Source organism: Xiphophorus maculatus, chromosome 23 (genome assembly GCF_002775205.1).
Source record: "Xiphophorus maculatus strain JP 163 A chromosome 23, X_maculatus-5.0-male, whole genome shotgun sequence".
In the NCBI taxonomy this organism is placed as follows: domain Eukaryota; kingdom Metazoa; phylum Chordata; class Actinopteri; order Cyprinodontiformes; family Poeciliidae; genus Xiphophorus; species Xiphophorus maculatus.
Window position 1 is genome coordinate 32,102,676 of NC_036465.1, and position 13,473 is coordinate 32,116,148.

Sequence of the window (13,473 nt, forward strand, 5' to 3'; positions counted from 1 at the left end):
ATAGTCCGTACTTCACTGTAAATATCTTGAATTGAAGGCTCCACACAACTCAGTGGTAAATCTGATGTTATAGTAGTCCGAATGTAATTAGAGATATCTCAAATAGGTATTTTGTCCAGTCAAAATATAATGAAATATCTTAATTTACTAATACGTCTAGTCATAAACCATTTTCCGATATCTGGAATGTAATTGCGGTGAAAGCGATTTTATGTTAAAACTGCCTGCCAAAATAGCTAGACAAGTACTCACAATAGGGCGGCAACGTTGACGTACTGTTATGATATCCTCATACTTCTGGTCTCCACTTGTAGTCTCTGGTTGGCTAAGAAACAACCAATGGGAGACTGACAGGACTGAAGCGTTGGAGTGTGGGCAGGCGCCTAGCTGATAGGAGTGTACAAAGTGTAGTAGAATGTTTGGGAAACTTTACAGTACGCTATTTTTTATTCTCTTTTTCTGCCATGAGCCCAGTGATGCTCAAAGGAAGAAAGAGGTAAGAAGTCATTAATAACGTACAGAAAAGAAAGTTCCAAAATGTTGAGTCATTCTTATGCTTGCCAACTTTTAAAAGACCAACGCCGTTTGTCTTTTTCTTGTTTTGACACCTAGCTAACGCGTTTCAACATGCGAGTTTAGTTATTTCTCATTTAAACAAACCGCAGTTGTGGTTAACTTCTGGGTTGGACTGTGTGAGAACTGGAACCGCGGTTCCAAGATAATTCTTTACACTGACTGAGCCGATGAAAGGAGGGTTAATGCTTTTATTACAAAGTAGTTAGCTTATGTTTGTGTGTGTGTGTGACACGTGCAGACTTTGCTATCAGAGAAGGTGACTCAGATGATGGACTGGACCTCGAAGCGTTCAGTCATCAGAATGAATGGAGAGAAATTCCGTCGCTTTGTCAAAGCTCCTCCAAGAAACTACTCCGTGTTCATCATGTTCACAGCGCTACAGCCGCAGAGGCAATGTGGCGTTTGCAAGTAAGGTTATTATTTCTGTAGAATTTTTACCACCTTCTACTCCAATAGCTATCTCCATCTGTCATAGTTTAATTGTTTTTTATCTCTTTGTTCCCAGTCGGGAATTAAATAAGCTTATACTGCTTACCGGTTTATATCACCAGAAATGGAGAGAAATTACATGCTTTTTTGAAGGAGAAAAGTATTAAATAGTTGACAGAAAGATTTTCAAAGTCTTAAAGCTATGCTATTTCCTTAAATAAAAATAACTGCAGTTTCCCCCCCATCTTTTATGGGTTAAATCAAAATATAGCCTTTAACCAACATTCAGTCTGAAATGAGAGGAGTGATTGGGCTGATTAAGGTGGGGTTAAAATATTTTTAGTAAGTTTACGTAGTCAAAATTGGGCTACGTAAACTTGCTTATTTCTATTTTGTGCACATCTAGCTCATGATAGTCCTCCTGTCTGTCTATTAGAAATGGACGGGACAGATACAGAGAGACAGGCAGAAAAAAAGACAGACAGGGAGAGAGATGGAGTAAGAGAAGTGATGGTCTGTAATGTGTAATTTTACCGTTTTAAAAGTTACACTAATAGTCCATGAAGGAGGAGAATGGAGACACACGGGTTCACTGTTGTCCTAGTGTTTTGCATAAGTTGTCCTGTTGGTTTTGATGTCACTTTTCTGTTTGCAGCTTTTGTTCTTCTTTCTGGGTTAAGGCCTATGAATCGCCTAGAAACAGATTATTATTATATCATATTGATTATTTTTACTTGTCCAACCAAAAATTTGTCTTCTCCTTTTTCCCCAACAATATTGAATTGTGACATACACTACTTTAATTTGAATGTAACTTTTGTTTTTCTTTTTTCAGACAAGCTGATGAGGAGTTCCATGTGCTAGCTAACTCCTGGCACTATTCCTCTGCCTTTACTAACAGAATCTTCTTTGCATCAGTGGATTTTGATGAAGGATCTGATGTCTTTCAGATGGTGAGATAATAATTCATAAACTGGAGTTGTTTACTTGATGTATTTGTAATATTTTTCCTATATGATTGTGAAAATGCCTTACCAAGCAGCAGACACTACTAAACAAAGAAGACGTAATACAATAAATATTTGAATTTTTTACCCCAAGTATATTACATACAAATACTTGTCAATTTAAGGTAATTTTTCTTTTAATTACTTTTACTTGTAAATGGGATTAGGGCTGGACCAAGATTTTATGTGAATATAATTTAGGAGCTCCTTTTCCTGCTAAGAACATCACCACCATTAAAAGTGGTTCAATACAGATTTGTATGAGACATTAAAGTATGTTCTAATTTGGCAAAGCTTTAAAGCAATCAGTGATAACTGGCTATTTGCTTAGATAGATTTATATACAAACACGACAACAAAACTCATAGCATCAGATTCTAGCTATCGTAAAACAGCAATCAAACTATGAAGAGTATTCTTTGCACTTTTACAAAGAAAACTTGTCTATTACTTTAAATCTTAAATTTAAAAGTTAAACAATTTAAAATCTTTTAATTTATCTCTGTGAAAAAACATTAAATCATATTTAATAGCATTGTCTTTTTCAGTAAACAAACATTTAAATTCTAGATCTATGATCTGTGTTAAAATTCAAGCATTTGGGAGCTGCTGATGGTCTTGAGGGCCCTAAACAGCTGTTTAGTTCACTCTTGAGTGTGACCAGCATTACATAGTTTAAGACAAAGCCAGTAGCTGATTACTTTAGTAGGATTAACTGAAGAGCAAATAATTTTTTTTATATATTTTTGTGTTTGCTGTTTTAAAGACTTTGTAGTTGTGTTCCAGTGTTAAATGTTCTTTTGAAAATAAAGTATCTATTTTTGGCAGGATATTGCTTGCATTATTATGTGATTACCATTTCATCAGTTTAAAATGGTCTTCAAACAATATTATTGCTTATCGTAATAATTTTTGAGACAATTAATCGCTCAGCAAAATTTGTTATCGTGACAGGGCTAGATTTACAACAAAGTACGGTGGGTCTAGGGGGACTGCCTTAGACCCTCTACTATTGGGCTTAGCAAGTTTTCTGGGGTAACCCTAGATTCTGATTTTATACAGCGATAAATGTAAGTTAAACTTAAGTTGTGTATAAGCCCTCACATACACATGCCAATTGTTTCTGTTTTTCTGCAGCTTAATATGAACTCTGCTCCAACCTTCCTCCACTTCCCACCCAAAGGGAAACCTCGACGATCAGACACCTATGAGCTGCAGGTCAGAGGATTTTCTGCCGACCAATTGGCTAGATGGGTGGCAGATAGGACAGATGTTCAAGTAAGCATTTGGGTTTAGTGATTGCAAACCCAAAGTGAAGTTACTGATTGTACTGCTTTTGTAATTGAAGAAATCTAAAGTACAGCCAAATATTGAACACAAGGGTAATATGATTTATAATGTAATTGAAGAAATAACTTGTCATGTTTTTCTGTCTTAGATCCGTGTCATTCGTCCACCCAACTATGCAGGGCCTCTCTTGTTGGGCTTTCTCCTGGCTGTGATTGGTGGACTGGCATATCTACGAAGGAATAATTTGGAATTTCTTTTTAACAAGAATGTTTGGGCCTTTTCTGCACTGGTAACAATCACAAACCTATACATGTTAGACCTGCGCAGCGAAAGCGCTGCAAAGGCTTATTGTAATCATAGTGTTTATTAGGCCCAAGCAGCAAAAGTCCTGCGAAGACCCAATATATTTGAAGGATTTCTTATTAGGCCTAATCAGCAAAAGCGCTCTGAAGGCCTGTTGTGATTGCAGTATGTCTTAATTATTACGCTAGAGCAGCTAAATGCTGCTATCCATCCATCCATCATCTGTCCGTCCATCCATCCATCCATCCATCCATCCATCCATCCATCCATCCATCCATTTTCTTCCGCTTATCCGAGGTTGTGTCGCGGGGGTAGCAGCTTAAGAAGGGAGGCCCAGACTTCCCTCTCCCCAGCCACTTGTTCCTGCTCCTCCGGGGGAATGCAAAGGCGTTCCCAGGCCAGCCGAGAAACATAGTCCCTCCGGCGTGTCCTGGGTCTTCCCCGGGGCCTCCTCCCGGTGGGACGTGCCCGGAACACCTCACCGGGGAGGATTCCAGGAGGCATCCTAACCAGATGCCTGAGGCACCTCAACTGGCTCTTCTCGCCGTGAAGGGGCAGCGACTCTACTCTGAGTCCCTCCCAGATGACAGAGCTTCTCACCCTTTCTCTAAGGGAGAGCCCAGACACCCCACGGAGAAAACCCATTTCGGACGCTTCGGTCATGACCCATAGCTCATGACTATAGATGAGGGTGGGAACGTAGATCGACCGGTAAATCGAGAGCTTCGCTTTTTGGCTCAGCTCTCTCTTCACCACGATGGACCAGTACAGCGCCCGCTTGATGGCAGACGCTGCACCAATCCGCCTGTCTATCTCCCGCTCCCTTCTTCTCTCATTCGTGAACAAGATCCTGAGATACTTGAACTCCTCCACTTGGGGCAGGACACCCCACCCCCGACCCGGAGAAGGCGCTCCACAAAAAGCAGAGATGCGATCCTAAGGCCATCAAAACAGATCACCTCAACGCCTTGGCTGCGCCTAGAAATTCTGTCCATGAAAGTAATAAACAGAATAACCATTATAGTTATAGTTAGGAAGTTTCCTAAAGGACTGGTGTGGACATGTCCCCACCAACTCTGGCATGAAGGGGACAGTCCCCACCAATATCTCCTGCACCTTTTTTTCTTTATGTGCCTGCATCTATGTAACTGAGCAGTAGCTGCACGCTGCATTAACAGCGCCTCTACGATTTTTAAAATTCCTGTGGAAAACGTAAATGGCAAGTCCGCTCAGTGATCTAGTGGATCGGACATCACGTGACTTACTGTGCGTGCCGTGGCAGTGCGCCACATGCGCTGTTGCTTTGCATTGAGTCAGGAATATTGGTGGTCAGGCAAATGATTCAATTACGCAAAGAATCTGAGAAGGGGACGCAAAGTTTTGATATTAACCCTCACTTTGTGTGAGTTCAATAAAATCCATATGCATTATCTGGAATGGATAAGAGGGTTTTGGGAAATTTCCTCTTCTTGGTCTCATGTTTCCTTGAGGATTGTGTTTAACACAGACTGGACATGCAGTACAATTTTTTTAAGTAATAATTTAATCTATATGTGGTAAAATGCTGTTGTATTATTATTACCATCCCTCCTGTTGACACATGGCATGGCCTATGTGTCACAATTGCTCCTGCTTTAAAAATAGATTTTGGTAGAACAGGTTTGTTGTTGACATTATAAATGTTTTCATTGTTCATAGTTGCACCTTTTGTTACCCACATTTGTTTTTCTGCTTTTGGAGCATTATCCTGCATGTCTTTCAGCACTGCTTTGTCTATTATTTTTGGCTCTTCAGTCTGTGCTGAGAAATTGTCTCTGCCATTCTTTCCTGTTGCAGCTTCTTTTGCCACAGTATCAGCTAGTCTGTTGACATTTGAGATATCATCCTTTCCTGCAGTGTGTGCTGCGCACTTACAAACTGCTAGCTTAGCTGGCAGATGTATGGCTTGCAGGAGATTTTAAAGTAAGGATTCAATGGGTTTTCCTGTAAATGTTATCATTCCTCGATGTTTCCACTGTTTTGCAAAATAGAATAGTGTTGAGAACACGTACTGGCTGTCAGTGTAGATGGACAGGTGTCTGTCCTGAGCTAGTTCACATGCCCTTGTTAAAGCTACTAATTTTGCTGCCTGTGCCAAGTGGGTAGTGGACAGTCTTTGAACTTCTATTATCAGGTAAATCAACAACAGAGTAACCCGTCTGATTGTTTCCTGTAGGATTTTTTGAACATGACCCATCAATGAACCAAACTTCTCCAGTTGCCAAGGGAGTGTCTTGTAGGTCTGGTCTAGGAATTTGTAAATGTTCATTAGCTTCTAGAAAACTGTGTGGAGTTTTATCATCAGGTAATGGAAGTATTGTTGCTTTTATCACAATATGTGGTTGAGACAAAAGTGTTGCTGTGTAAGATAGGTGTCTTGCTGGTGAGAGCAAATTCATTTTACTTTGTAATATAATGATCCTTGATCCTTGAAATAAATTTTGTTAAATCCAATATGGCTGACAGACAAACAAGCATGCCAACCGACTCTTTCCCTCCGTCTACTGTTGACGACTCTTGCTGGTAAAAAAAAATTTGTGACATCAGATAACCACTAAAGAACATCCAAGCAGTTGATTCTGTGCCGAGGGTTCAGTCTGCTAGACTTGTACAGTGATTCCTGGTAATGGTAAAAAAGAAAAAGCTATCATCAAAGAGAAGCTTCTCTTTAGCTGCTCTCTGAGGGAAGGAATTCACCAGACCTGACTGACCCTTTTCCTGATCTGATCCTGGATACTGGATTCGCAAAGGCAGTGGTCTTCTGGATCTGTCCATGTATGACAATGCAGTCTATGTAGAATCCTGGAAAACAGAGTTAGAAGCATGTAGGCTGACAGACTGGGAGGACAAACCCCCAGTGGAGGACCCTCTACAAGCCTCCAATAAAGAAACAAACTTGTGACTTACATGGTGCTGTCGTTATGAACAGGTTTTTATCAGCCATTAGTCCAGGAGTTTTAAATGAATGTCCTTTCTGTGGTCTGTGTTGGAACGTTTTTCATATTTGTATTGATTGTAAGAAGCATAAGTTTTTTAGTTTATTGAGGAGTGTTTTTTAGCCTTTTTAGTGTAATTTTTACCAGTTCTATTTTTATTTATTTTGATATTTTATTTAGGTATAACAAAGCTAACAAACCAAAGTACCAGATTTAAGTCTTCTAATTGCTAAAGCTAAAATGGCTTTTTATTTGTCTCGCAAGGACAGACTCCAGGCTGTATTCCAGCTCGATACTGTGGCTCTGTGGAGGTGCAACGTCATGGCCAGGCTGAGACTGGAGTTTTGCTTCCACAGAGCCACTGGGGACATGGAAGATTTCCTGCAGTTATGGGGCTTCAAAGAATGAACAATTTAAATGGGTCTGAATACTTTACATACCCACTGTATCTGATTGGTTAAGAGATTCAATGTAAATTGTAGGGCAACATCAATTAGAGACCTTGGGAATATTTACACCAATATCAGTGCAGGGGTGTACCAATTTATCAGCCAGCTGATTTATTGGTGCCAATTTCCTTAATTTTGGGAGATCGGTGATCGGCCGATTTTTACATATAAAGCCGATCTTATCCACCGATCTTATCTAGCTTGGCAAAGGTCTAAGAATAAACCACTGTCCTCTTTAGCTGTCTGGTGAGAAAGGTTTGACTGACAGACCAGCCCACCAAGTTATGTCTGCATGTTTACAATTAACAGTAGAGACCCCCCTGTTGCCAGTTCAACAACTTTCTTGCTATATTGCTATATTTTAGACAAAAAAACTTGGTAAGCCAGACTAAGATGATTTAGACATGTACAGAAGAGGGATAATGAGTACATCGGTAGAGGAATGCCAAGGATGGAACTGTCAGGTAGGAGGCCTAAAGGAAGACCAAAGAGGAGATTCATGGATGGAGTCAAACAGGACATAAAGGTAGCTGGTGTGAAAGAAGAAGATGTGGAAGATAAATTTAGGTGGAGACAGATGACTAGGAGAGACTCCTAAAGGAAAAAGCAAAGAGAAAAAGAAGTTTCTAAATCGCTGCTAATGGCTTAGAATCAACGTTTCAAGACCCCTCACTTGTTTTGGTTCTAGTCTACACTGCATCCGCAGAATCAGAACCAGACATGGAGAAGCAGCATTCAGTTGTTATGCTCACTAATCTGAAACAAACTTCCAGAAAACTCCAAAAATCAAATGCGGTCAAGGCTAAAACCTATCTGTTTAGAATTGCCCTAAATTAATATTCACTGTGACATAAATTTTATTTTGTATTCCAGCTTTTCATTATGTTACGTTTTATGTCACTGCAATGTGATGATTTTTGTTTTTGTTTCATGCTTTTACAGTGTAAAGTACTTGCAATGTTTTGCTGAAATTTCCTATGCATACCAAATTCATGAGGTAAAATTAGTATGCAACATAGGTTCATTACATAAAATCCACCCAAAATTTGCTGCAGTTTGTGCTTGAAATGTGATGAGATATGAATAATTTAGTGTTATTTATATCTTTTTAATGAGACACTGGCATTAATTAATTAATTATTTTCTTTTTTACTTCAGTGCTTTGCCCTGATAATGACTTCTGGCCAAATGTGGAACCATATCAGAGGACCACCATATGCACACAAGAACCCCAACACCGGACAAGTGGTGAGAATAAAAAAAAAATCCCTAAAAAATAATAAAACATACTGTTTAGTAACAACTCTAAAAAATGAGATTAAGAGTGGCATAGTATATAGGGTGACCAAATGTCCATATTTCCCGGGACATCTCCGTATTTCAAGTCCTGTCCCGGGCGTCCCGGGTTTTTTTTAGAAAGTGAGGAAATGTCCTGTTTTTTAAATTTCCTTCATTGGACCATTAAATTTACAGGCACTAGGGCACTGCGCACGGCGCTGCGTGTGACGTAATCCCTGAGCCGCGTCAGTGCGGGCAGCCCTGTTCTTAATCAGAAGATAGATAGCGTTGCTGTCAGTACGCCAACAACATGCCAAAGCGCAAATGTATGGAGTTTCCCCGCTTTTAGAGCACCCCCCCGCTCCATGGTGTACTGGTTTTCCCAACACCCCACCCCCCCACACGCTCCAGGTTGTCCTGGTTTCCCCAAATTAAAATATGGTCACCCTAATAGTATATTCTTGTGCTGGTTAATTGCATTCTTGTTGAATTTTGGTTGCAATGAAATCTTCATTATGCATTTCACCATTGGTTTGAATGCGTATTCTCCACTCCTATCTTTAGCCTTTGGCATTAGCACCCCTCACATTAGATGGCATAAATACACGAGGAAAATATAATTTTATGAACATTGTTGATGAAAGCAAGTTCAGCTGCTGGTGAAGTTACAATAATAGAATCTGTGACAACTCACAGATTGCTTTATTTGGGTTCCAAGTCTGTGGAGTGAGCTGAATATGCAACGCAAGGGAGGTTGTTTGCCTGCTCCAGTGGAGCAGGGAACCTGTGCAAATTTTTCATTATTTGTTATTCTGCCTTTTATTCTCTTCTTAAATGTATTGGGCAAAAGAACCAGAAAATGCTGGGAAAACCTAATATGGCAGTTTAATAGAAAAACACTGGTGCTACTCAGACAAAGAAAATCATATCCCTCCATATCTATGGGGTCCTATTTGGAAGGGCATTAGCTAGTTACTTCTAAAGAATCAGTCTAACATTCAACAACTTTATGATAAATCACTCCTTGGATGATTCTGCAACATGTTTACGCTGGCTATGCTAACTTCCGCCTAACTAGATTTTTTACTCTATCATGACAAAACCTAATTTTGATAACTTCTCCCACATTATAACTTAGATATGAAACTTGGTATATAATACTGTATATATGAACCAAGCTTCTAAAACAATGTGGACAAAATATGAACATTTTTGAAAACTGTTCAAGTGACAGAACACCAAACATTTTAGCAGTAGCCATCACAGCAGTTAACTGAGTATATCTTCACCATATTTTATGACTTCAGAACAAGAATTTACATTCTAATAGGAGATGAAATGTTTTACTGTATATTGAGTTTGCTGGACGAATTTACACCCTACTTGGTACAGATGTTCAAGACCACCTTGAAGACATACAGTATCTTTAATATTTATCTTGATTATTAAGGTTGTGGTTTTTGTTATCCCACACTTCACCTCTGAACATATTGAAAATTAAATATGTGGTTGGGGAAATCAAGGATCACAAAAGAAATTGGGGAAATTTTGCAAAATTCAACCAACTAAGTGGCAGCGTTGTAACAAGAAGTGTACTTTCATTTCTTGAACAACTGCTAGATATAGACAATTTCTCTTTTCCACTATCTTCCTTGAACATATTTGATATGACTTTTGAAAAACAGATCAATAGAAAACTTGCATAATATGTGAAACCTGTTTTTGTTAACTCCTCTCAAGGCTAAAGACCAATTGAAGCAAAACATGATGTGGTAGGACTGGAGGAATAGTTAAGCAAACAATGTGGACAGATTTCCAAAAAATCTGTTTTTTAAAATTATGTGAATAATAATTTGCACACGAAAAAGTTTGAGTGTATCGTCAGCACTGTTTAAGATTAAGATGTTAATAGTTTTTATAACAGTTATGTCTAAGGTCAAGTTAAAGGTGCAGTATGTAGCTTTTATAAAGAGTATGTTTTTACATATTTGTTAAAAAGTTCCCCTGCTTGTCGGCATCTAGCTTATCTCACGACTTTAAAGCAGACTGGACCAGCTCTCCGTTCAAAGGGTCCAAACCTCCTGAGTCTAATGATGAGCCTATCCCAAGCAGGCCTGCTTAAGCTGGTGTACGTCAGCCTCTAAGTACCTTGCATCCGAACGTCAAACCCTGCTTCAGCTGATGGCCTGGCTAGACTGAGTAGCCAGCAGCTAACCAAACCTCCCAGCCACATCGGTTAATAGCAGTTTCTCCTCTTATATGACTTCCACTTGGAATTGGGGTGAATTGTTTTAGAAATCTGTAAAGAATAGATTTCAGAAATTTTGTTTACCTATTTGGTCAAAGCAACCAATAAGAACCTCTGACAGTTTTGTTGAGCACAGTCTTTACCAGTGAAGAACTCTTAAAGGTGACAATCTCAATAATCAAATTTCTTCAGCTTCCAGTAAGATTTTCATTACTTTAATTGGCAGAGCTTATCAAGTACAGCACAGTAAGAAATCCAACAAATCAGAAAAAAGTTGATAAGTTGCAAAAGTCATCCAACCATGTTTCATTAACTTTCCCAAAAACTGTGGCTCAGTGAACTTTTTGAATGTAATAAATTTGCAAGAGAGAGACAGAGAGAAAAGTTCATATCACACGGGTTGTTCCATTTGTTCTTTGAGTGAAAAACATGGTAAAAATCCAATTTTCCCCAATGGGCTGATGTAGCCCCAAAAATCAAATAAAAAATTCTTCAACTTGTTCTTGACAAAACCTGTGTAATTCTTGGATCCAACAAAAAGAAGAAAAAAAACCATTATGAAGCAGCAGTCTTGAGAGTAAATCCAAGTTCTGAAACCTCAACCTTTTTCTCATGGGTTGGCTTCATCTGGTCTGGTTGAGGCTCAGTTCCTCTCTCAAAACCCCGAAGGTCTTCAAAATCTTTTCTCCCAATGTGAACACGAAGATTGTCCACAAGACACTACCCTAATCGTAGTGAGTGCTTCTGCTTTATACTTTTTTGGGAGATGGCTACATGACTTTTTGCACAAATCCTTAAAATCACACCTTTTTATTGGAAAATTCCTCTCTTTTTTTCCTGTTGAAACAACTTCTCCTTTTCTCACACCATATCTGAGTCCTTGAAGGTGACTGAATCAGTATTAACCTTACCGATCAATACATTTTATGCACTTGCAGTCAAAACATTGTTTAAATGATAAAGACTTACTTTGTACACAGTGATGTCGGACCACTTTTTTCAGTAACAAGTTATCGAACGCGTTGATTTTTCAAATCCAGTAATCAGATAAAAGTTACTTATCCAAATCACTGTTCGTTACTTTGCGTTACTATTTTCTTTTGTGTTATTAATGTTATTGTGCGTCTACGGAGCGACTTCCGTTTTTGTGCAACAGTATCAGCAGGGACAGAAATGTAAACAATGGAGGGAGGAGAGAGATGTGCATTTTGTTGCTGGAAAAACGGGAACTATTTTGAGTTTCGCCAAGTCCAATTGTTTGTTATAAGCCGCTTTGGGCTTGTTTTTTTCTAAAGGCGCTTGTAACCTAAAGCATAGGTTGCACTTTTTTTATCTTGTTTTTTAACGTGAAGTTACTTATTTGAGCTTGGAAATAAGCAGAGATGCATAATAAATCTCAGAATTTGTCTGACATCTGATTAGTTTTAGTCAGGCCTTTCAGGTCCATCTATTCCCGCATGATCCGTCTTGTTGTGTCATTGTTAATGTCAAGGTAATATATACTGCTCAAAAAATAAAGGGAACACTTAAGCAACACAATATAACTCCAAGTAAATCAAACTTCTGTGAAATCAAACTGTCCACTTAGGAAGCAACACTGATTGACAATCAATTTCACCTGCTGTTGTGCAAATGGAACTTTGTACAGAACAAAGTATTCAATGAGAATATTTTTTTCATTCAGATCTAGGATGTGTTATTTGAGTGTTCCCTTTATTTTTTTGAGCAGTGTATTTGCTGTGAATGACATCGAGCTTCGTGTAGCGCTCCAGAAAACGGCAAACATCGAGACTAATATGAACAGCGCAATAAACGTGAAAACAGGCGCGAATAAACATGTCCGTAACGTTGCGCAACTAAACGCCATTATAGTCATTAATATTAAGGTAAGTGTCACAAATCTGTACAGCAGGCCATTTGAGTTGTGGAGCCGTAGAAGGAGCGCTGTGAGCTTCGCTCTGACAGCAAACGCAGGGCTGTTACGCAGAACCTGGACGCTGGAGCAGGGGAGGAGGAGAGTGTTCTAAAATCCTATTTAGAGTTTTCCAGACAATAGTGAACCACACAAAAATTACTAAAGTTTTTTTTTTTTGTACTGTTGTACCATTAAACAATTTCCCCTTCAGTTCAACCTTATAAGTGGAGATACAAAGTTGATGTTACCATTATAAAATAACTTGCAATTAAGTATTTACAATGCTCAATGTAACTTTCACAGGTGGCAGAGCGTTGTTAATAGTTGATGAAAGTGACTAAAATAGTTACTTTTAATATAACTTACTTTCCAAATCAAGTAATCAGTGATCTAACTAAGTTACTTTTTCAAGGAGTAATCAGTAATACAATTAAAGTTACTTTTTCAAAGTAACTATGCCATCACTGTACATCACATTACTTTCCATTTATTGACATCGTTCAATATTATAATTGATATTTGTAGCATTCAATTCTCCAGTTATCAAAAATTATCCTCCTGCTTACAATTTTAACTTGTCAATTATATAATCCATACAGCTTAGATAAACTTCCTGTCATTATAACTTTGGCTTACAACCTCTTGTGATTAGGCATAGAAATGAAAAGATTAAGACATTTTTCATAACATAAAAGACCGTAGCACCCTCATGATTTGTACTAAAGTCCTATCCTGTTGGTTTTGGATATTTCCTTGTATTAATAGTTCCAGGTTAATTTCTATAAGCCTGATCATGAATTGGTTCTGCAAACTAGCCTTTGTCTAAAAAGACTTAGAAATAACTGTCTCTGTTAAATCTGTCAGTTTTGTCAGTTTTTATAATTCTTGTTGGTGAGTCAACATGGCTGACGTGGTTGATGTGGCTGCAGCGCGCTCTTCCGGATCTCTGGCGTTTTCTAGAGCTCGCTTAAAACCACGCATATATAAAACTATTGAGGATAAA

General features: G+C 38.6%; 1 protein-coding gene across 1 annotated transcript in view; it reads left to right on the forward strand.

The window, feature by feature from the left end:
- Positions 1-354: 354 nt before the first annotated feature.
- Positions 355-13,473, forward strand: part of LOC102233026 (magnesium transporter protein 1) — a 37,669-nt gene continuing 24,550 nt past the window's right edge. The window contains exons 1-6 of the mRNA XM_005813831.3: positions 355-496; positions 815-984; positions 1,841-1,958; positions 3,150-3,290; positions 3,451-3,591; positions 8,188-8,277. Coding sequence (XP_005813888.1) covers positions 416-496; positions 815-984; positions 1,841-1,958; positions 3,150-3,290; positions 3,451-3,591; positions 8,188-8,277 — 741 coding nt within the window. The 5' untranslated portion in view covers positions 355-415. The remainder of the gene's footprint in view (positions 497-814; positions 985-1,840; positions 1,959-3,149; positions 3,291-3,450; positions 3,592-8,187; positions 8,278-13,473) is intronic.